General features: G+C 52.6%; 1 protein-coding gene across 2 annotated transcripts in view; it reads right to left on the bottom strand.

The window, feature by feature from the left end:
- The window catches only part of SCFD2 (sec1 family domain containing 2), a 358,545-nt gene that overhangs the window by 274,256 nt on the left and 60,185 nt on the right, over nucleotides 1-24,104 (bottom strand). The window contains exon 3 of one of the 2 annotated variants that reach the window (XM_002721791.6): nucleotides 20,627-20,754. The exons of the other annotated variant lie outside the window; for it this stretch is intronic. Coding sequence (XP_002721837.4) covers nucleotides 20,627-20,754 — 128 coding nt within the window. The remainder of the gene's footprint in view (nucleotides 1-20,626; nucleotides 20,755-24,104) is intronic. 2 annotated transcript variants of the gene reach the window in all.

Below are 24,104 nucleotides of genomic sequence, written 5' to 3'. Positions count from 1 at the left end.
CAGCTCACCCCAGAGCTACACAGCACAGTGAAACCCAACACCGCCAGGAACACTCAGGGCTCAGCCTTCCTGGGAAACGCAGCCTTCCCGGGATTAACTTAAACACCGCCTGGACATTCATAAACCCAGCAGAGAGCAGGCGCTCACGGCGGGCCCGGCTGTCTGGGAAGCAGCGTTTCCACGGCAGGCCCGCCCCACCTGGCAGGGGGGCCTGCTCTCTAGGTGGCCTCTCAGCAAAGACGCTGCCTGCTCGCGGCCACTAGCGGCCGCGGCCTCCCCCCCACCGCCGCCCACTCACGGCCTCCCCCCCACGCCGCCCACTCACGGCCTCCCCCCCACGCCGCCCACTCGCGGCCGCGGCCTCCCCCCCACGCTGCCCGCTCGCGGCCTCCTCCCCACGCCACCCACTCACGGCCTCGCCCCACGCCGCCCACTCGCGGCCGCGGCCTCCCCCCCATGCTGCCCGCTCGCGGCCTCCTCCCCACGCCACCCACTCACGGCCTCGCCCCACGCCGCCCACTCGCGGCCACGGCCTCCCCCCAACGCCGCCCGCGGGGCTCCAGTGCACTAGAAGCAAGGGAGCCCACTGGAGGGCCCAGCACTGCGCCCCACGGACAACGAGCACACGGTGAGTACAGACTGCATTCGCACCCCCGGGCCTGGAGGACACCAGCCACCACAGCGAGCACAAGACTCGGTGCCCACACAGGAGAAGGATGGGGCTCCTCCCGTCTCCCCAGACGGGCTCGGCTCCGAGCGGGAAAACCTTCCCCTCACCGGGAGGGCCCCCTCGGCTCGCAGTCTCCACGAAGAAGAATCCTGAGCTCCGGGCTTGACGCTGCCCGGACCAAAAGCTCTGTCACCTGACACAGAGACGTCACCTGACAGAGACGTCACCTGACATAGAGATACCTCATCTGACACAGAGAGACGTCACCTGACACACAGAGACGTCATGACAGAGATGTCATCTGACACACAGAGAGTCGTCACCTGACACAGAGAGAGACGTGACCTGACACAGAGAGAGACGTCACCTGACACAGAGAGACGTCGTCTGACACAGAGAGATGTCGTCTAACACAGAGACGTCACCTGACACAGAGAGACGTCACCTAACACACAGAGAGACGTCGTCTGACACAGAGACGTCACCTGACACAGAGAAACATCACCTGACACAGAGAGACGTGACCTGACACAGAGAGACATCGTCTGACACAGAGACATCATCTGACACACAGAGAGACGTCGTCTGACACAGAGAGATGTCGTCTGACACAGAGAGACGTGACCTGACACAGAGAGAGACGTCACCTGACACACAGAGAGACGTCGTCTGACAGCGGTGAGGACGGCTGTGATCCCAGAGACCCACCCACGTCCGTGAGGCTGTGGAGGAAAGGGGATGCAGACTGCTGCAGCCTTCCTGGGCGACGGCACCGCGGCTCCTCCAGAAACCAGGAACAGCCCGTCTGCCCAGTGAGCCTCCCGCAGGGGACACGCGGCAGCTGGCAGAGAAGACGCGCCCACATTCCCTGCGTCATCCACCGTGCACAACCACATACGGTGAAGGCAGCATCATTCACTACGCACGACAGCCCAGACAGAGGGACAACCTCAGTGTCTGCTGGTGGGCAAGTGGATACAGGACACGCGGAACCCACCAGCATGCATGTGGCGGAACGTTATCCAGCCTCGAAGAAGGAGGGCCTGACATGTGCCGCAAGGTGGATGCACCGGGAGCCATCACACTGAGTGGATCACGCCTGACCCAGAACCAGAAACGCTGCAGGGCCTCGCTGACGGGTGGGACGGGAGCAGAGAACTCAACAGTGGTCACGGGAGGCAGGTATGGGGGAAGGAAGAGGGAAGGCTCTGGTCAGTGCACAAGCAGCAGCCACACCTGACAGGCAGCACAGCGTGAGGACGACAGGAACGATGCTGTCCTGCGCAAGGACACTGTTCTCAGGAAGCAGATTCTAGCTGCGCTTGCCACACGCAGAAAAGCGACCGCGGTGACATGTGCGGTCCCTGTTCAGCGTAGCGACCACTGCAGTACGCCAGGAGTGCGGGCAGGGACCGCCTTACTATCTGTACACGCACACACACCATGCTGGGAACCTCGATACGCACAATACAGCTCCTTCTTTAAAAGGAAGACAGAAGACGGGGAGGCAGAGGGAAAGGAGAGAGCCGGAATTCAGAGCGAGACTAGAGGTGAAGAGGTGCCCCGCGCTGCTCCCACCGCAGTGAGGGAGGAACCTCCCTCGGGAGGGGGGCCTAGGGAGCGCGTCCTGGGGAGGGGTCTGAGAGAGGGCCTCCCTAGACGGGGGGGGGGGGGGGGTGGCGAAGGGGGGCATGCTGGGGTGGGGGTGGCGAGGAGGCGTGTGCCTGGGAGCAGCCTCGGGGAGCTCTGGTCAGGGGGGGCCGGGGCCCCAGGCAGCAGAGAGAGGAACAGGGCACCCGAGCACCGAGCCTGGCTCCCCAGCCGGGGAACCCCACACTGCTGGGCAGAGGGGCGCGCACCGCAGACCAGGACCCCGACCACAGCAGGGCTCCACGTTCCCACAGGCTTCACTGCAGTGGGAGGAGCAGCCTGGGGGCCCACAGGGCTGTGCTCCAGGGACGGACTCCAGCAAGCACCTCCCACCCGCGCCCAGAACCCAGCTGCTGCAGCAGGGCCAGCTTCAGACCGAGTCCCTGCCAGAGTCCGTCACGTCCCGGGGCCACACCGGCCCCAGCCTCACGGCTCCCGCTTCCAGAAGCCCTGGGGCCAGCGTTCGCCCCCTCACATCCTGCACCTCCAGGACTGTGGCTGCCACCACGAGTGCAGGCCCCACTGGCAGTCACCTCGCAGGGCCTGCTCAGGCCTCGCAGTGTCCCCTGTGCCACAACCAGGGCTGCCCCTACCCAAACCCAGGCTCCACTGCCGCTGGCCTAGCAGGGCTGAGGACTGGACACCCATGGGACCAGGGATGCGGCCCGGCACCACCAGGCTCATTTCGGGAGGCCTGGGGACTGGACACTCCTGACCAGTGTCCACGGGACCAGGGATGGCCCCAACACCACCAGGGCTCACTTCGGGAGGCCTGGGGACTGGACACTCCATGACCAGTGTCCACGGGACCAGGGATGCGGCCCGGCACCACCAGGGCTCACTTCGGGAGGCCTGGGGACTGGACACTCCTGACCAGTGTCCACGGGACCAGAGATGGGCCCGGACACCACCAGGGCTCACTTCGGGAGGCCTGGGGACTGGACCCTCCTGACCAGTGACCATGGTACCAGGGATGTGGCCCTGACACCACCAGGCTCACTTCAGGAGGCCTGAGGACTGGACCCTCCATGACCAGTGACCATGGGACCAGGGATGAGGCCTGACACCACCCAGGCTCACTTCAGGAGGCCTGGGGACTGGACACTCCATGACCAGTGACCATGGGACCAGGGATGGGCCTGACACCACCAGGGCTCACTTCGGGAGGCCTGGGGACAGGTTTCCCTGTGGTTCTCAGCTCCTGACCCCAGGTGCGAGCACCAGAAGCCTCAGCATGATTCGCACCAGCCTCCCCGGGGACTGAGAATCCAGCTCTGGACGCCATGTCTACGGCAAGGCCACACCACTGCCTCGACAACATCTGCAGCCTAGACCACGGTGGCAAACACGGCTGCAGGCGCAGACAACGCTGACGTGAGCCATAGCTTAGAAATTACATGGAGGCTACACCACTGCACGCACTCAGAACCAAGGCCAAAGCGATCGTCAAACGGACACCCAGCCAAAGCAATCGTCAAACGGACACCCACATCCCCATAAAGGAAAACCTCCTCTGGAAGCTGCTCCATAAGATTGGAAGAGACAACGGCTACACCGGAAGTGCAAAACCAGCAGAGGGACACAGAAGCATGAGCAGCAAGGATACACTGGAAGTGCAAAACCAGCAGAGGGCAAAGAAGCATGAGCGGCAAGGACACGTGATCTCTTTAAAGGAGCACAGTATCGTACAGCAGTAGACCCCAATGGGAGAAACCAACAAACGCCAGAGGACAAGTTCTGAATACTTGCTCTAAGGAAACAGCAACATGCAAGAGAAAATAGATACCTGATTCACTGAAATGAGGCCAACAATTCCTAATACTATTGAGAAATTCAACAAAGAGCTGGAGTCATAAAAGAACTAAATAAAAATCACAGAGCTGAAAAATTCTATCAATGAAATAAAAAACATAATTGAGATATTCAGTGACAGACTAGACCAGTTAGAAGAATTTCTAAGCTTGAATACAGGTCTTTAAAGTAAGATAATTAGGCCGGCGCTGTGGCTCACTAGGCTAATCCTCCGCCTTACCGCGCCGGCACACTGGGTTCTAGTCCCGGTCGGGGCGCTGGAGTCTGTCCTGATTGCCCCTCTTCCAGGCCAGCTCTCTGCTGTGGCCCGGGAGTGCAGTGGAGGATGGCCCAAGTGCTTGGGCCCTGCACCCCATGGGAGACCAGGAGAAGCACCTGGCTCCTGCCATCGGATCAGCGCGGTGTACAGGCCGCAGTGCGCCGGCCGTGGCAGCCATTGGAGGGTGAACCAACGGCAAAGGAAGACCTTTCTCTCTGTCTCTCTCTCTCACTGTCCACTCTGTCAAAAAAAAAAATAATAATAAAATAAAGATAGATAGATAGAGCCCTTGAGACTTACAGGACATTATTAAATGAACAATTTACATTATGGAGGTTCCAGAAAGAGAAAAGGCATTAAAAACCTATTTAACAAGATAATAATTGAAAAATTCCCAAGTGTCTACACTCACCAAGAAAGAACTTCTCCAAAGTATATATATAATTTTTTTTATTTATTTATTTTTGACAGGCAGAGTGGACAGTGAGAGAGAGAGACAGAGAGAAAGGTCTTCCTTTGCTGTTGGTTCACCCTCCAATTGCTGCCACGCTGCAGCCGGTGCATCGCGCTGATCCGAAGCCAGAAGCCAGGTGCTTCTCCTGGTCTCCCATGGGGTGGAGGGCCCAAGTGCTTGGGCCATCCTCCACTGCACTCCCGGGCCACAGCAGAGAGCTGGCCTGGAAGAGGGGCAACCAGGACAGAATCCGGCACCCTGACCGGGACTAGAACCGGGTGTGCCAGCACTGCAGGTGGAGGATTAGCCTATTGAGCTGTGATGCCGGCTCCAAAGTATATTAAACGGGGCGGGTGCTGTAGTATAGCAGATAAAGCCACCGCCTGCAGTGCCCACGTCCCATATGGACACTAGGTTCAAGATCCAGCTGCTCCACTTCCGATCCAGCTCTCTGCTATGGCCTGGGACAGCAGTAGAAGATGGTCCAAGTGCTTGGGCCCCTGTATATTATAGGTAAATTGCCAAAAGTCAAAGACAAAGGGAACACTAAAAACAGCAAGAGACGAGCATCAAGCAATTAGGCATTCCTCATTAGACTAACGGCACATTTCTCAACAAAAATCCTTACAGGCCATATGATAATGGGATGATATATTTAAAGTCCTGAAAGAAAAAGAAATGCCAACCAGGAACACCATATGCAGCAAAGCTATTCTTCAGAAATTAGGAACAGACGACCAAAACCTGAGGGACTCCCCAGCCTTATAAGAAACACCTAAGGGAGCAGTCCACCTGGACGCCAAAGGACAGTAACTACCATCACAAAACCGTGACAATAAAGCTCACTGGTAATGGAGAAACCCCAGGGAGAAAACCAAACCTCATCACCAGAGAACACCACCAACTCACAAAGACAATAACAGAGGCAGAAACAGAACTCAGAAAATAACGGAGAAAATTGTAGGAAAACATTCTTACGTATCGGTAACAAACCTGACTTGAACAGATTGGATCTTGGAGGCCAGTACTGTGGCACAGTAGGTTAATCCACTGCCTGGGATGCCAGCTTCCTGCGAACATGCTTGGGAAGGCAGCAGCAGACAGCCACCCACACGGGAAGCCTGGATGGAGCTCCTGGCTCCTGGCGTTAGCCTGGCTCAGTCCTGGCTATGGTGGCCATTTGGGAAGTGAGGGGGGACTCGTAAGAGCAGGGGCCCGGTGGGGACGTGCACTCAGAAGGAGGTCCTCCCAGAACACCTCACAGTGCTCCCAAGAGTGTTGTTATAGAGGAGCAGCCTGGGCCCTCCACTCCTGCTGCTCCTATTTCAGACAAAGCGCTTGCCCTCACACACTCCCACCACTGTAACCCAATCGGATGTGATGCAGCCACAGAGAGGGTCCTCACCAGAACTGAGCTGATGTCAGCGCCCTGGCCTTGAACATAAAAACCATGAGCTAAGTAAATCTCTTCTTTGCCATTAAAAAAAGTCTCTCATGGAAGAAACATTTCAGGGCATAATGGCTTTACATCCGAATTATACAAAACACTTCAAGGACTAATTCCAATTTCCTAGAACTAGTCCAAAAAATTGAAAAGGAAGTCTCTCAAAAATTCTCCACAAGGTCACTATTATCCTGATACCAAAACAAGACAATGACACACACACAAATTATGGACCAATATCCCTGATGACCATAGATGTAAAGATTCTTAACCAAATAGTAGCAAATCAAATCCAAAACTCATCCAAAAGAGCATATAACATGATCAAGTGGGATTTACCCTGGGCTTGCAAGGACGGCTCAGCTATGGAAATCAACAAATGTAAATGCAGCTCGACAGAACAAAGGACAAACACCATATGAGTGTCTCAGTAAACGCAGAAAAAGCATGTCTTCAGACAAGCCTCCCTTCATGATTAAAAACTCAGCAACAGAGTTATAGAAGAAATATACCTCCACATAATAAAGGCTACGTTTGGCAAACCTGTAGCCAAATGAAACTGAAAAGTGAACACCTGGGGCCGACACTGTGGCGTAGAGAGTTTAGCCACCGCCTGCAGAATCGGCATCCCATATGGGTGCCAGTGTGAGTCCTGGCTGCTCCACTTCCGATCCAGCTCTCTGCTGTGGCCTGGGAAAGCAGTAGAAGATGGCCCACGTCTTTGGTCCCCTGTACCCATGTGGGAGACCTGGAAGAAGCTCCTGGCTCCTGGCTTTGGATCAGTGCAGCTCCAGCCATTGCAGCCAACTTGGGGGTGAAGCAATAGCCTGGGAAAGCAGTAGAAGATGGCCCAAGTGCTTGGGTCCCTGCACACACGTGGGAGACCCAGAAGAAGCTCCTGGCTCCTGGCTTCATATTGGTGCAGCTTCAGCCATTGTGGCCATTTAGGGAGTGAACCAGCGGATGGAAGACCTCTCTCTCTCTCTCTCTCTCTCTCTCTTCCTCTCCTTCTCTCTCTGTAACTCTTTCAAACAAAATAAATAAATCTGTAAAAAAAAAAAAGTGAAAACCTATGTGTTTTCTCTAAGATTTCAATGCAATCGCTATCAAAATACTAATGACATTTTTCACAAAAATAGAAAAACAATCCTAAAAATCACATAGAACCACAAAAGAGCCAGAATAGTTAAAGCAAAAGCAATCCTGCATAAGAAGAACCAAGCTGGGACATCACAGTACTTGACTTCAAAACACACTCCAAAGCTGTAGTAACCAACAAAGCATGGTATTGGCAAAAATCAGACACACAGGCCAATGGCACAGAATAAAGAGCTCACACGGTGATCCATGCGCACGCAGCCATCTGATGTTTGACAGAGAACAGTCAATAAATAATGATGAGAAAACTGAAGGTTTATCAGAATAACAAAACTTGATCCCTCTTACCCTATATGAAAATAAACTCAAAATGCACAAAGATCTAAGTTTAATCTCTGATCATTTGAAACGTATAGAAGAAAGTAAAAAGGAAACACCTCAGGACATTTGTTTAGATGACGACTTTTCAGACACCAAAAGTACAAGCAACCAAAGTGAAAAAGGACACACAGGAATGCATCCAACTAAGAAGAAACATCAGGATGAAGAGACAAGAGACAGGATGGGAGGAACCACCTATGAACTATTCCCCCAACAGGCATTATTTTCTGGGCCATATAAAGAACTCACAATTCAACAGCAAAAAAACATAGTAATAATCCAATGTTAAAAATAGGCAATGATCTAAACACACATTGCTCCAAAGAAGACATACAAATGGCCATCAAGTATGAAAAAATGCTGAACACTGCTAGTCATTAGGAAAATGCAAATCAAGACCGTAATGAGAAATCACCATCACCCCAGTAAGAATGGTTATTCTCAAAGAGGTAAAAAATATGGGGGCGGCTGGCCTGCACTGTGGCAAGGAGGGTCAAGCTGTCACCTGCAACGCCAGCATCCCACATGGGCACAGGTTCAAGTCCCAGCTGCTGCACTTCTGATCTGGCTCCCTGCGACTGTGCCTGGGAAAACAGTGGAGGATGGCTCAAGTCCATGGCTCCTTGCCACCCACATGAGAGCCCTACATGGAGTTTCTGGCTCCTGGCATTAGCCTGGCCCAGACCTGGCTGTTAAAGTCATTTGGATGGAAGACAACTCTGTCTCTCACTGTGTATGTCTCTCCCTGTCTGTTAATCTATCTTTCAAATCAATTATTTTCTTAAAACAAAGGCAAAAAATATCAAATGCTGGTTAGAATACATAGAAAGGAGACTGTTTAACACACTGTAAATAAGTACAGCCACATGGAAACAGTGTGAAGTTTCCTCAAACCACTAAAAATCTACCTACAGAACAGCCCAGCAATGTTACTACCAGTTAAGTATCCAAAAGAATTGAAGTCCTATCAAAGAGCTACGTGAAGTTCTACCACTTATTGCAGCACTGTTCACAACAGCTAAGGTAATCAACCAAAGCACCACCAACAACGCATGGACAAAGAAAATGTGGTGCGTATCCACAATGGGAGAGTACTCAGCTGCAGGAATGAATGAAGGCCTGTCATTCAACTAAGTGAAACAAGCCAGGCACAGAGAGACGACCTCTGCGTGTCCTCCCTCGTTGTGGAAGCCAGCAAGACTGCTGTCGCAGGAGAGGACAGGGAGCAAAGCTCGCTGGGAACTGAGGAGGGGGATGGTGGGGATGGAGAGGGTGCCAAACACAATCAGGTAGCAGGAATTCGTTCTGGGGTTCCATAGCCCAGTGCAGCCCACCACAATTAGATACGCTCAAATAACTGGAACAGGAAAGAATCCAAAGGTTCTCAACACATGGAAACAGTTAACGCTGGAGAAGATGGAAATGCTAATAACCCTGACTTAATCATCATACTGTTCACAGGTTTGGAATTTTCATATTGTGTGCCAGAAACATTCTATGTCAGAAAAAATGTCCTAAAAAAAGAAATACGGAACAATCATTGAAAAGTATGGAGGCAGAGGATGGATGCTCACGAGACGTTAGCATCAGGCTGCCGGCCTGCAGAGGAGGAGGCAGAGAGCAGAGAGCAGAGGCAGCCAGGAAAGCACTGTTCAGGACTCGCTGCTGACCACAACTCAGGGACAGCTCCTCTGACCGTGGTTCTCCAGTCTCCTCTTTCTCGTATCCCCTGAATGGACGAATCCCGCAAGGGCTCTGGCTTCAACGCTCTTCTTCAGTCCACCGTCTCTCCTTCAGTGACCAAGTATTACATGGATTTCCTCTAGAAATGCACTAAGTAGGCTTCAACAAAGTCACAGGCAACTAAATCCAAACCTCTACCAGCCCTTAGAAACCACCTCTGCAGCCACCCATTTCTCAAGATGACAGGGAACAAATCCTACATCAGAGAAACCTGTCATCACTTTGATAATGTGCCTTATCCCCCTCCCCCCGAGGAGATAATAATGTCATCATGTTGTATCCTTGTTTCAAAGATCACCTTGAATATTATTTTTTAAGATGTATTTATTTATTTGAAAGTCAGAGTTAGGGGAGAGGCAGAGAGAGGGAGAGGGAGAGAGAGAGAGAGAGAGAGAGAGGTTTCCATCCGCTGGTTCATTCCCCAATTGGCCACAATGGCCAGAGCTGCGCTGATCTGAAGCCAGGAGCCAGGAGCCTCTTCTGGGTATCTCAAATGGGTGCAGGGGCCCAAGGACTTAGGCCATCTTCCACTGCTTTCCCTGGCCATAGCAGAGAGCTTGACTGGAAGTGGAGCAGCTGGGACTCAAACCGATGCCCATATGGGATGCTGGCACTTCAGGTCAGGGAGTTAACCTGCTGCACCACAGCACCAGCCCCAGTCACCTTGAATTTTAAAAACCCCATGTTTCACATAAATCATCTCACTACCATTGCCAGGTTGGCAAGTACTAAAAGCTTCTTTTTGCACACAGAGAAACAACTTGTTCATTTGAAAGCAAAATATTGTTTTTGATATTTTAAAGATTCATCTTACCTATTTGAAAGGTAGAGTTAGAGTGAGAGAGAGAGAGAGAGAGAGAGAGAGAGAGAATGAACATCTTCCATCCACTGGTTCATTCCCCAATGTCTGCAACAGGCATGGCTGGGCCAGGCCAAAGCCAGGAGCTTCTCCCAGGGGCCTAAGCACTTGGGCTGTCTTGCACTGTTTTCGCAGGCCATTAGCAGGGAGCTAGATCTGACGTGGAACAGCTGGGACTCACACTGGTGCCCATACGGGATGCAGTGCTACCGACTGTGGCTTAGATCACTACACCACAGTGCCGGCCCCACAAAATATTCTGTATGTCTAGGAGAACGTAAGAGACTTTAAGCACATATAATAATTATGCTTTGAATGAATGAAATGGCCTATTACCTCCGTGTATGGACAATATACAGAAAACATTAGCGAGCTTTCCCTCCTTTTGCACATCCAACTGTGACCCCAGCGATCCCTAAGAAATTGTTCCAATCTCAAACCCCAGAGAATATGGCGTCCTTTTAAATAATCATTCCCAAAGACGTCCTCCAGCCTGTCTCCGAGTCACTTTCAGGTCATCGGCAAAGTCAAAACTATTTTCAGAGAGTGGGTGCTTTTTCTAATTCTTAAGACATCTGTGCCCCACATCAAAGGACCTGGCGTCAACTCCTAGCCATAGCCCCTGATTCCAGCTTCCTATTAATGCAGACTGGGGGAGGAAGCAGTGATGACTCAAATAACTGGTTTCCTGCCTCCCACATGGGAGACCTGGACTGAGATCCTGGCTCCTGGCTTCAGCCCTGGTCCAGCCCCAGCCGTCTGTACAGTCGGGGAGTGAACCAGAGGATAAGTGCATTCTCAATCTCTCTCATAATCTCTCTTTCTCTAATAAAGAATCATTTTAAGTGTTTTAAACTAATAATACCAAGGTGTTACTTGATTTTGTTATATTCAAACAAACAGGGAAAATTAAGAGTGTGAGCTAAGCAAGAGTGATAAAGAATGCCACAGAGGGGGCAGGTGTTGAGCTGCAGCAAGGTGAGCCGCTGACTGGGCTGGAGTCCCGCCTCCTCTTCCAATCCAGCTTCCTGCTGCGCATCAGGGCTCACACACCTCAGTCCCTGCCACTCACACGGGAGATCAAGACGGAGTTCCTGGCTCCTGGTTTTGACTTGGTCCAGACTGGGCTATTGCAGCCATTTGGCAGGTAAATCAGCAGATGGGAAATCTCTCAATCAATCTCTCTCTTTCTCTCTCTCTCTCTCTCTCGTCTCTTCCAAATAATAAATAAATACTTAATAGAAACAGAAAGCCAACAGGGAAGGGTAGAGGGACGCGACCAAGGCGTCCTGCTGGGAAGAAGCCGGGAAACAGCCGCCTGGCTGTTCTCCCCTCCCTGCCCCCAACATGCCCTGCCCATGCCTCCGGCTGGCAAATGCAAGCGACGGGCAAGGTCAGCCGAGCTGGCAGAGCCACCCACAGGCTCGGCCTCCAGTGGCATAGGTGGAGAAGGCCGGGCAGTGAACATGGAGAACAACCAGATGGAAGCATTTCGGGCCGAGGCACCAGAGACCTGGATCTGGAAGTTCACGCTGGAGAAAGGAGAGTGGAGCAGATGGTGACACTCTGCTAGAGGTGAGGCTACAAGGCAGCGGACTTTACGAGTCGTGCTCAGGCGTTCCGAGGCTATCTTGAGGCAGCTGCAACCATCAGAGGCTTTGCAGGGCAGGGGAGTGGGCAGTCATCCCGTGTGTCCAGCTGTGCGGCTGCGGCTCCCGCCCCAGTCTGACCCCTCCACCTAGAAAGAGGCCTGAGGCCGGAGTCGAGCAGAGCCAGCTCTGCTCCCTGGCTCACTCGCGGCTGCCTGGTGGTGGAGGCCCACACACCGGCTATTCCAGAGGAAAGGTAGCCGGGCGGCTGAGAGGATGGGTACTCTGGGGAGGCAGCGACCGTGCAGCAGCCAGCACCAGCAGCACGGAGAGAACAAACCCAGCAGGCTGGAGCTGCAGTGACTCACGAAGCTGGGGACCTGTGAGCTGCACCCTGGCCCTCAGGGAACAGCTGCTCAGCTGGGCTGGCCTCTCTCGGCTGGGGGGGGAGGGGGTGACGTGAGACTGGTTGTGCGGGTGCTGGAAGACTGCAAACTGGACCTGGCTGCTACAGGAAGCAGAGGGAAAGGGCCCAGGGCACCCACAGGACAGGGCGAGTTGCTTCTTCACCTCCGGCCTCGCAGTCCCCCGCAGCACCGGTTACAGCCAAGCCCAGCAGGGGCCGACCAGAAGGCAGACTGTGGCCTGACGCGGAGGGAGATGGCGACAGCAGGTGCAGGAATGCTGGGAAAGAAGCTTACCCTGGCTGGGCCTCAGTTTCCCTCATCTGTGAGACAGGAGTGAAAGGCAACAAACTCACAGGACTAAATGAGAAAACTGCAAAACGCTGTCATCACCCAGAACTTCAGAAAAGTTCAACCCCTGCCCCGGTCCCCAGACTGTACTCGCAGCAAACGCAGACAAGGGCGTATGGAAGTTAACCACCAGAGCGAGCGAGCCCCGGGAGGCACCCAGACTTTCTGATCTTCTGTCAGTCAGCTTACACGAGCATCACAGGCTGTGCTACTCTTATTGGTTCTAATCTATTGCTTTTTGCAGTTTGGCAAGTTCCCCATCTTCCCACCCCTTGACGAAGGCAAAAGTTATAACTGCGATCAAAATGCAGCTGCCAGCCCAGCCACCACAGGACGAACTCAAGGACCAAAAGCAGGAAGTGGAGCACTCTCGATCATGTGGCGGGAAAGTATACACCCAAGAAATGCCTGATTTACGGCTGTGTTTCAAGGCCAGTGTTGCTAAACGTTGAGAGTGGGAAATGGCTGGGGGTACGGCATTGATGGGAAACAAACAAACAAAACCTTACATGGAGCTTCATTAAGAAAAGTGCACGGTCCAAAACAGAACAGCCCATCACTGCTCAGCCCTGGAATTCACACTTTAGGAAAGACGTTAACAAACCAGGGCTCAGAACTGGAGACAACTGTGACGACAAAAGGAGGGAAAGGCTTGTCTTCACAAAGAACTCATCACACGTAATTCAAAAGACAAATGGTGGTGAGCTGCTAAGGCTGACACTGGGGTGCCCAGAACTAGGACATCAAAGCAAATTAAAAAGTACAGGAGGGGCTGGCATTGTGGTGCAGCAGGTTGAAGCCCCAGTCTGTAGTGCCAGCGTGCCACATGGGCACCAGTTCAAGTCTTGGCCACTCCACTTCCAATCCAGCTTTCTGCTATGGGAAAGCAATGGAAGATGACCCAAGTCCTTGGGCCCCTGAATTTGCATGGGAGACCCGGAGGAAGCTCCTGGCTCCTGGCTTCAGACTGGCCCAGCTCTGGCCGTTGCGGCCATCTGGGGAATCTGGGGAGTGAACCAGCAGATGGAAGACTTGTCTGTCTGTCTGTCTCTCTCTCTCTCTCTCTCTCTCCTCTCTGCCTCTGCTTCTCTGTAACTCTGCCTTTCAAATAAATAAATAAATCTCTAAAAATAAAAAGTACTGGAGCAGACACTGGGTGTATCAGGTAAGACCTGCGTTGGATGCCCACACCCCACATCAGAGTGCCCGGATTCCAGTTCTGGCTCTGCTCCCAGTTCATTGCCTGAAATGCACACCCTGGGAGGCAGCGGGCAATGGTTCAGGTAGCTGGGTCCCAGCCACCCAGGTGAGAGGCTTGGATTTAGTTCCTGGCCCTTGGCTCAGCGTGGTGCAGTGTGGCAGGTCTCTGTCTCTCTCTTTCTCAAAACAAGGAAAAGAAAAAAAAGAAAAAAGAAAAAAAAAAAAAAAACACAAAGAAGTATCATGATGTAATGGATCAGGCTCCTGTCTAGAAATGCAGCTCGAGAGACCTGTCCATCAAGTGTGACCAGGGAGGTCTGGGGATTCCAGACCCCACAGTCAAGGTGTCCCGGGGCTGGGGGTGGTGAGCGATCAGCGAGGAGGTAACTGAACCTGACCGAAGCTGAACGACTGTCGACTGTACATAAAGAAAGACTTGTTATCAGAAGAGACAGATTCAACAGAAAGCGGAAACAAATGCAGTGGAAAGAACGAATTTCCCAGAAATTCAGTCAACAAGGCCAGGAGCCAAACTGCACTGGATTAATCAGCAAGCCGGCGAAGAAGCAGAGGCCGCAGCAAGCAATGCAGACAGCATCGTAAACAGACGTGTCTCGTCCAGCTCTAACAGCAGCTTCCTGTCATGGTCGTACACGGGAGTGAGCTCCGTCTGTCTGCAGAGAGCCACGGCCCAAGCCGGCGTGGACCTCGGCCACCGCAGTCTTCCAGAGACAGGGCTGCCGAGCGAGCGACGGCCGTCTCCATTCACTCCCCGCAAGCGGCCGCTTCTGATTCAAACAAACGCATTTCCTGGGGTCCATTTGTGCTTCCCGTTCAGAACACATTTTTCATTATGAAAGCCGGTGGGAAAAACACAATTTACTTTCCGAGCTGTAAAAGTCACTTTTCTGGAACCTATCTACTTAGTTAGCTGACAATTTAATAACAAGCTCTCAGAGACATGGCATGTGTTTATACTGCTGTGATAAAATGATTTTTTTTTCATTTTAGCAATTAAACTTTTATCCTTTAAGAGAATGATGTTTATTTCCCTTGGTGCTCATAATGTTTTAATGTGAACTTACTTTGTACTAAGAACTTTTATATTTAGAGCTGAGGCCTCCATCCAGGGATCCCTCTCAGTGAATTTAAACGCGAGTGAATCCTCAGACTAGAATTAAAATCTGCTCAGTGTCTCAAAAACACCAGAAGCCTCTGTCTCAGTCAGAAAAATTTACACTTCAGTAGAATTTACAGCAGGGGCTGGGGAAAGAGTCATTGTTTAAAATACATTTCGTAGCTGAGAACACTGCTATGAGAAGCATTCCAGCCCTTAGGATTGCGCAGCGTGAGTGTTTTATGATAAGCCAAATGATAACCCGCTTGCAAATATCAATGTTTTATTATATGTAAGGCTTACAGGTCGCTGTCTTACTGGTCACGGCCACATGGATATTTGTCTATGGCCAAGAGAGACATGAGAAATCCTGGCCTGTGACACGAAGCAGAGACGGGCAGCGGCATGGTGCTGGCACTCGGAGAGAGGGCGCTTGGGGCCAAGCTCTTGGGTTCTGCCTGCAATAAAAGGCTGCTAACAGACATCTGCTTCTTCCCTTCTTTCTTTTTTTCTCCTCACTTCACCCCAACGTCTGGTGTTTTGGAATAAAGCAAACCATTTTACCTTTTTTATTTGGTTGACAGAAAAACATTTAAATTTGAATTCCTTATGGGGCTACTCATGCTTTTTTAAAAAATGTCGGGCTCTGATTGTTGTTAGAAGACACTGCCCTTTAGAAAAGTAAGTTTGTTGATCTTTTAAGAGCCCTGAAATGAGCAATAAAAACTGATTTATGCTCTGTGATAGCATCGCCAGGTTCTATCACTGAAACACAAAACAAATTAACCCCATCATCAAGACCCTGTGCAGGGGCCGGTGCTGTGGCAAAGCAGGAAAAAGCCACCGCCTACAGTGCAGGCATTCCATGTGGGCACTGGTTCCAGTCCCGGCTGCTCCACTTCCAGTCCAGCTCTCTGCTTTGGTCTGGGAAAGCAGTGGAGGATGGCCCAGGTCCTTGGGCCCCTGCACCCACGTTGAGGATACAGAGGAAGCTCCTGGCTCCTGGCCATGGCAGCCATTTGGAGCGTGAACCAATGGAGGGAGGACCCCTCTCTCTGTCTCTCTGTCTCACTGTCTGTGACTCTGTCAAATAAATAAAAGAGATTTATTTTTTATTTATTTGACAGGCAGAGTAAGTGAGAGAGAGAGAGACAGAGAGAAAGGTCTTCCTTCCGTTGGTTCACCCCACAAATGGCTGCTACGGCCGCGCGCTGTGTCAATCTGAAGCCAGGAGCCAGGTGCTCCTCCTGGTCTCCCATTCGGGTGCAGGGCCCAAGGACTTGGGTCATCCTCCACTGCCCTCCCGGGCCACAGCAGAGAGCTGGACTGGAAGAGGAGCAACCGGGACTAGAACCAGTTCCCACATGGGATGCTGGCTCCGCAGGTGGAGGAGTAACCTACTGCGCCACGGTGCCGGCTCCATAAATAAATCTTAAAAAAAAAATAAGAAAGAAAAGGAATTTGCCTTTTTATTTGCAGTTTTAAAAACTATGCTAAATGATTTTATTAACAGAGAAATATTTCAGTATGTACACTGAGTCTTATCACAGAGTTTTTTTTTGGAAATGTGCGAAAAACTGCCATGTTTTAAAAACCGTCTGCAGTCTGCCCCTCGGGCCCAGTGGACACCGCTCGGCACTGTCCTGGTGGGGCCTTCTCTCTGCCGAGACTCAGCCCGTCTTGAGGTACTCACGGGCGCGAGTCAGTCTGTCAGCCTTTGGAAGGAGAAGGCTGCGGAAATAGCTGGGAGGAAGCAGTCACCGGATCCCAGTAGGAAAAGGCGCCATGACTGTAGCGGGCTGGGCACTGTCTGTGAGGGCTCTGAGGAGCCTGGGACGGTGGGAGAGAGGAGAGCTACGTCTCCTGATCCCTTACGTCTGCCAGGGCCTCCTGGGGAGATTCCGTGAGATAGGAATCCCACTTTTCAGATAAGGAAACCGCAGCAGAGGACAATGAAGCGTGCTGCCAGCTGTGTATCTGATAAGGAGCCGGGCCTGCGGGCTGTTGGTTTATGCCGTCCTCCTGCCTCTGTAGAACCAGTGCCGCAGCCCTGCATGTTGGTTTGGAGCAGGAGCCAGGCTGATGCTGGGTGGGCGCCTTCCTGAAACTTCATTAGTAGCTCTGGTTCCCTCCCTGCTCCCCTTTCCTCCGTTCTTCGCTTCCACAGTCCTGGGTACCAGGACCTCGTGCCAGCGTGTTACCGAATTCCTTACTGTGTGGGAGCCAGAGCTGCTGCATACTTAGAGCAGGGAAAGGGGGAATGTGCAGGGTCTTTTTTTTTTAATATTTATATATTTGTTTGAAAGTCAGAGTTACACAGAGAGGAGGAGAGGCAGAGAGAGAAAGAGAGAGAGAGAGAGAGAGAGAGAGAGAGAGAGAGGCCTTCCATCCACTGGCTCACTCCCCAGTTGGCTGTAATGGCCGGAGCTGCGCCGATCTGAAGCCAGGAGCCAGGTGCTTCCTTCTGGTCTCCCACACGGGTGCAGGGACCAAGCACCTGGGCCATCCTCCACTGCACTCCCGGGCCACAGCAGAGAGCTGGACTGGAAGAGGGGCAACTGGGACTAGAACCGGCGCCCATATGGCCATATGCCGTATGCCGGCACCGAAGGTGGAGGATTAACCAAGTGAGCCACAGTGCCGGCCCGGATTTAATTATTTATTTAAAGGGCAGAGTTACAGACAGAGAGAGAGGTCAGTCTTCCAGCTACTGGTTTACTCCCCCAATTGGGTGCAACAGCTGGAGCTGGGTCAGTCTGAAGCCAGGAGCCAGGAGCTTCTTCCAGGTCTCCCACACAGGTGCAGGAGCCCAAGCACTTGGCCATCTTCCACTGCTTTCCCAGGTCATAGCAGAGAGCTAGATTGGAAGAGGAGCAGCCGGGTCTTGAACTGGCACCCATATGGCATGCCAGTGCCGCAGGCAAAGGCTTAACCTACTATGCCACGGAGCCAGAATCCAAAATTCCTTTTGTAAAATCAAAACAGTAGGGGGCAAGAGGTTGGACTGACAGCTAAACCCTGGTGAAAACGCCCATGTTCCACATCAGAGTGCTGAGTCTGACGTGCAACTCCATCCTGCTAACGCACACCTGGGAGGCAGCAGGTGACCGCTCAGGTGACGGGGCTCACACCACCCCCTGGAGACCCAGATGAGCTCCTGGCCCGTCAGCCCAGGCCACTGTGAGCACATGGGGAATGAACCAGATGAGGGCTTTCTCCTTCTCTCTTCCTCTCTATCTGCCAGTCTCTCTCTGTGTTTCCAATAAATAAATGAAAATTTTAAAAATAGAAAATCAAAATAAAACATCAATTCTGTGCTCCTCTGTTTCTTAAAAAAAAAAAAATTTATTTATTTATTTGAAAGAGTTATGGGGGTGGGGTGGGGGAAGGAGGGAGGTATGGAGGGAGGGAGGTCTTCCCTTGGCTGGTTCAATCCCAGTCAGGCTGAAGCCAGGAGCTTTTTCTGTGTTTCCCATGTGGGTGGCAGGGGCTGAAACACTTGACCACCTTCTGCTGCTTTCCCCAGGACATTAGCAGTGAGCTGGACTAAAAGTGGACCAGCCAGGACACAAATCAGCACCCACAGGGCATGCCAGCACCGCAGGCAGCTACTTTACCTGCTATGTCACAACACTGGCCCCCTCAGACTCATTTCTTTATTTGAAAGTCAGAGTTACACAGAGAGAGAAGAGGCAGGCAGAGAGAGAGAGAGAGAGAGAGAGGTCCTCCATCCGATGATGGTTCACTCCCCAGTTGGCCGCAACAGCCGGAGCTGGGCCAATCTGAAGCCAGGAGCCAGAGGCCTCCTCCGGGTCTCCCACGTGGGTGCAGAGGCCCAAGGACTTGGGCCATGTTCTACTGCTTTCCCAGGCCGTAGCAGAGAGCTGGATCAGAAGTGGAGCAGCCGGGTCTCGAACTGGGGTCCATACAGGATGCCAGCGCATCAGGCCAGGGCATTAACCCGCTGCTCCACAGCACTGCCCCCAACCTGACTTTTTGATCAAAAGGAAAAGCCTTTTAAATTCATATCCTTCTGGGGCCAGTGCTGTGGTGTAGTGGGATAAATCTCTGCCTGTGGCGCCAGCATCCCATATGGGCACCAGTTCAAGTCCTGGTCTGCTATGGCTTCCAAAAGCATAGAGGATGGCCCAAGTCCTTGGGCCCCTGGACCTGTGTAGGAAACACGGAAGAAGCTCCTGGCTCCTGGCTCCTGGCTCCTGGCTCTGGATCGGCATAGCTCTGGACATTGCGGCTAACTGGTGGGTAAATCAGCGGACAGAAGACCTTTCTCTCTGTCTCTCCCTCTCTTCCTCTCTCTCTCAAATAAATCTATAAAATTAAAAAAAAAAAAAAAGGAAAAAGAAAACCATATCCTTTTAACACCAAAGACAAAGCTGGAAGTGAAAAGAGAGAGAGAAACCTGGGGTGCGTAATGCCCTGGGAATAAAGGATAGCACTCCGAGGGGTGGACCACAGCAGCCCACACTAAGAGGGAGGGCCAGCCAGTGCACTTTGCCAGTACAGCAGTCCAGTCATTACTTCAAAACCAAGGAAAGAGCTTATCACTGTAAATGGGGGAGGCGTGAAAGGAAGTGGGAAAGAGGAGTAGGAGGGGATCAGAACTAAGAGATGTTCTTGGGGCCGGCGCTGCGGCATAGCAGGTAAAGCTGCCACCTGCAGTGCTGACGTCCCATATGGGCACCGGTTCGAGTCCCGGCTGCTCCACTTCCAATCCAGCTCTCTGCTTTGGCCTGGGAAAGCAGTAGAAGATGGCCCAAGTCCTTGGGCACCTTCCCCATATGGGAGACCCGGAAGAAGCTCCTGGCTCCTGGCTTCAGATCAGCCCAGCTCCAGCCATTGTGGCCATTTGGGGAGTGAACCAGTGGATGGAAGATCTTTCTCTCTCTCTCTTTGCCTTTGCCTCTCAGTAACTCTGCCTTTCAAATAAAATAAATAAATCTTAAAAAAAAAAAAAAAAGAGAGAGAGAGAGATGAAGGTCGGCGCTGTGGCACAGCGGGTTAACGCCCTGGCCTGAAGTGCCGGCATCCCATATGGGCGCCAGTTCGAGACTCGGCTGATCTACTTCCTGTTCAGCTCTCTGCTGTGGCCTGGGAAAGCAGTAGAAGATGGCCCAAGTCCTTGGGTCCCTGCACCCGTGTGGGAGACCCAGAGGAAGCTCCTGGCTCCTGGCTTTGGATCAGCGCTACTCCGACCGTTGCAACCATTTGGGGAGTGAACCAGCAGATGGAAGACCTTTCTCTCTCTCTCTCTCTCTCTCTCTCTCTGCCTCTCCTCTCTCTGTGTAATTCTGACTTTCAAGTAAAATAAATAAAGCTTAAAAAAAACCAAGAGATGTTCCAGAGCAAATGTGTTAATTCTAGATCAACAAAGAAACAAAAAGAATCGTTCTTTGTAAACAAGAACTCTCCTCAAGTCCCTAAAGTTGAGTCTAAGCAATGGGGCCGTGGCTGAGCCCCGAGGGCAGTGTGCACATGGCCCTCCCGGTCCTGCCACGCAAGGTGCTCACCCCCGTCCCTCGACGCACGCAGGCATAACCGGCACGCCCGGGCCCCAGCAGGAGAGAACCGGCTTACCCATGCTCATCTTGATGGGCAGGTTTTCTCTGCTGGCTGCCTCCACCAGGTGTCTCCGCACTTCCATCACGGCCTCTTTGTGCCTGGCGCTGAGCAGGGCGTCCCAGAGGGCTCTGGCGGCCGGGTCACTGCAGCAAAGCCACAAACAGAGCTTCAGAACCACCTCGTACTGGCTAACAGACGGGCTGGAAGAGCCCCGAGCAAGCTCTTCGGCACTAACGGAGCCGTCCCTGCCGACAGGCTGTACACATTCGGGTTATAACTATCCAATCTGTTTAACCGGCACAGGATACTGAGAATTAAGAGAATATTAAAATCAAGCACCCCCAAAATGGGAAGAAAAAAAAAGCTATATGGTGCCACAAGAAGGAAAACTGTAAGAAAAAGTCATTTTTTAAGATTTTTCACTTATGGAAATTCCGCACTGGTAGAGGAGCATAAGTGTCATGTAAGTCTAATATAATGAACCTGTCAGTCGCTGGAAGCAGTGTTATCAACTGGAGATAACGTACTTTCTTGTCTAAAAAACACAAAGCCATGAGCCGTGAGAATCCCTGCTCGAAGTTAGTCCAAGTCTTCCTACTGGCAGGCCTCCCGAGTGCACTAAGTGCCCAGAGCCCCGAGGTTCCCGCGCGGGGCCCCAGACAGGAGCGATGGCAGTCAGCGAGGGCCTCGTGGCAGTTCACGGCACCGCCACACGCGGCCTCCCCAGCTCGCTCCCCCACCAGCCCTCCGCAGCCGCCAACAGGCCACGTCCACATGATGAATGAGTCCAGTGTTCCTTCCGGGAGACCTCGGCCACGGGGCCAAGCCTACACATCTGCAGCAGCGCCTTCGAAACGGAATTCGGAGAAACAAGGGCGACGTCTGTGCCTGTCTAAGGAGCTTTTCTCCTCGTCCCAGCCCCACTGACTCTCCCAGGATCCAGCTGGCCACGGTTCAAGGCTACATGCATCTTCAAAATTTAGTTCTACAAGATGAATCCGTGGAGATATTAGTTTTAAAGCCATAGCTAATGAGATCTATCCTCTGGAACAATGGAATGGTGCATTTCAGCACTGAGTTTACGTCTGGCACACAAAGCCCCTTTCATTCAAGAGCAGTTGTTTTCATCATCATCTGTGTCTCCACAGTAAACTACCATCACTGCTTAACGCACTCCTCTCGTTTAATCTGATCAAAGCTGTCACCACAACCGCTCTGCATCTGAAATTCTGAAATCTAAGTGGGCAGGGAAACTGTAGGTCAGGCCCTACATATGGCTGGGCCCTGGATTACAAAGCCAGCCTTCAGTGACCTGGTCAGTAAGAAGAGACAGACATATAAGCAAAGAAATCACTCTAAAAAGTGTGATAGAAGCCAGGATTGACGCTTGCGTAGATGTCCACGCTGGCTGGGAGGACGGGCCTGAGGGAACTTCTCTACTGCGAATGACGAGCAAGTGCAGGATCCCCACACCCGGGGCGGCCCAGGGGAGAAGCTACACCCCAGTCTGGGGAGGAGCAGGCAGGCTGCAGGGAAACTAAAAGCAAGAGAAGAAGGTGCACAGTCCCAGGTCCGTGACACGCAGGAGCGCTGCTGGGCTTCGTGCTAGCGTACATGGGAAGGGCAGTGGAAGGAGGGGCACAAAGAAGTGGCAGCCACACTGCGCGCCTTGCCAGGTCCTGCTGACTCCAGCAGGACACAGGACGCCAGAGCGTGCGCCTGGCTTCACAATCGGAGAAACAGCGGGGCTCCCGCCAAGTTCCTGAAGCTCTCTGAGGTGCTGCAGCCGCAGTGACCGGAGAGCCCTGAGCAGAGTACCTCCCACTTTCCCAGCCCTGCAGCCCACAGGGCGCCTCTCCCCAGACCCGGGATGCCCCAGTTCCACACAGAGCTTCGGGGCGGAACATCCGCCCCTCCTCTTCCCCGTGAAAGGGCAAATCCTGCGACCACAGTTCACCTGCCAGACCACGGGACACTAGATTACCCAACAGATCAGTGGAGTTGCAATGCGAGCGCCCCTCACACACCCCAAACACTTGGGCTCCGCTCTCCAAGCACAGGGACCTTCCCTCCCAGCCAGCAACTCTTGCTACAAATCCCTCTCTCTCCCTCGCCAGGCACCTGCAGAAATGCTGCATTACTGTAGAGGCGCTCTTACCACCCTCCGTGACGAGTGATGTTCCCTGTGCAGTCCCCTAACCTGGCATTCTCTGGTCTTCCAGTTTTGCATAACCCTTGTCAGCATCGGACTCCCTGCCCGCCCAAGTTTTCAGGTTTACTTGCTGGTTGCCACTCTCTCACTCATAAAAGGTGAGGGGTGGGGCAGGCACTGTGGTGTAGCAGGTAAAGCCACCGCCTGCAGTGCCAGTATCTCATATGGGCGCTGGTTCGAGTCCCAGCTGCTCCACTTCTGAACCAGCTCCCTGCTATGGCCTGGGAAAGCAGCAGAAGATGGCCCAAGTCCTTGGGCACCTGGAAGAAGCTCCTGGCTTCTGGCTTCAGATTGGCCCAACTCCGGCCATTGTGGACATTGGGGGGCTGAACCAGTGGATGGAAGCCTCTCTCTCTGCCTCCGCCTCTCTGTAACTCTGCCTTTCAAGTAAACAAATCTTAGTATAAAAAAAAAAAAAGTGAGGGGCTTCCACGAAGGCAGGGATTTCTTTTTCACTCATGGTGAATGCCCACTTCCTACGACGGTGTCCAGGCCGGTGGTGGGTACGCTGCATAAACACAGAAGTGATGCTTGCTAGTTGTGTAACTGGGGCACATGATTAGTTCTCCCGCCTTTTCTCTGTTTGCTCCTCCCTGGAGACGGAAGTCGCCATCATGGGACGCACAGTCGTAAAGACTAAGTCAGAGAGTGCGCAGGAAGCACCTTCCCGATCCATGACAAACGTGAGGCACTAGGGGTCTGCGCCTGCCGGCCGCCGAGGTCACCACACTGTGGCTGCTGTGCGGAATGCGCTGTCTGGGCGTCGCGGTCTGTGATGAACTTGCTCATTTACCCTGAGCACGCTTATTCGGATAATCCTGATTGGTGAATACACACCACAGTCACTTGGGCTTGTACACCTCTCCATACAGAATCTGTGATTCTGAGCATGGATGCCGACTGCAGTCGGGTCACTTCCTCGACAATCCTTTTGTCAATGTAAACAGTCTGAACAGACACGTGTGACAGTTCTCATGTCTTTTTCCTGTGCTGAACAGTTTCCTAAACACATCACCCAACCCCCGCATCACACACGGTCACTTTAAGTTCGCCAAGCAAGCATTCATGAATTGATCCGGGTTCTCTACTACGGCATGGGACAAGCCCAAAACCACACTCGCTGGTGTCTCTTAGGACTCCTGTACCCCACTCACTTCACCACGCGCTGAGCCACACACATTCCGACATCAACGTCCACGCAGAGGGTGGGACTTACCTCACGCCTTTCTCTGACATGCTAATAAACAAGCCGATCCTCGGCGACATTTCACACGACTGAAG

Source organism: Oryctolagus cuniculus, chromosome 8, assembly GCF_051225735.1.
Source record: "Oryctolagus cuniculus isolate XC-2025 breed Fujian yellow rabbit chromosome 8, ASM5122573v1, whole genome shotgun sequence".
NCBI classification, from domain to species: domain Eukaryota; kingdom Metazoa; phylum Chordata; class Mammalia; order Lagomorpha; family Leporidae; genus Oryctolagus; species Oryctolagus cuniculus.
This window is presented reverse-complemented; position numbering and strand designations above follow the sequence as displayed.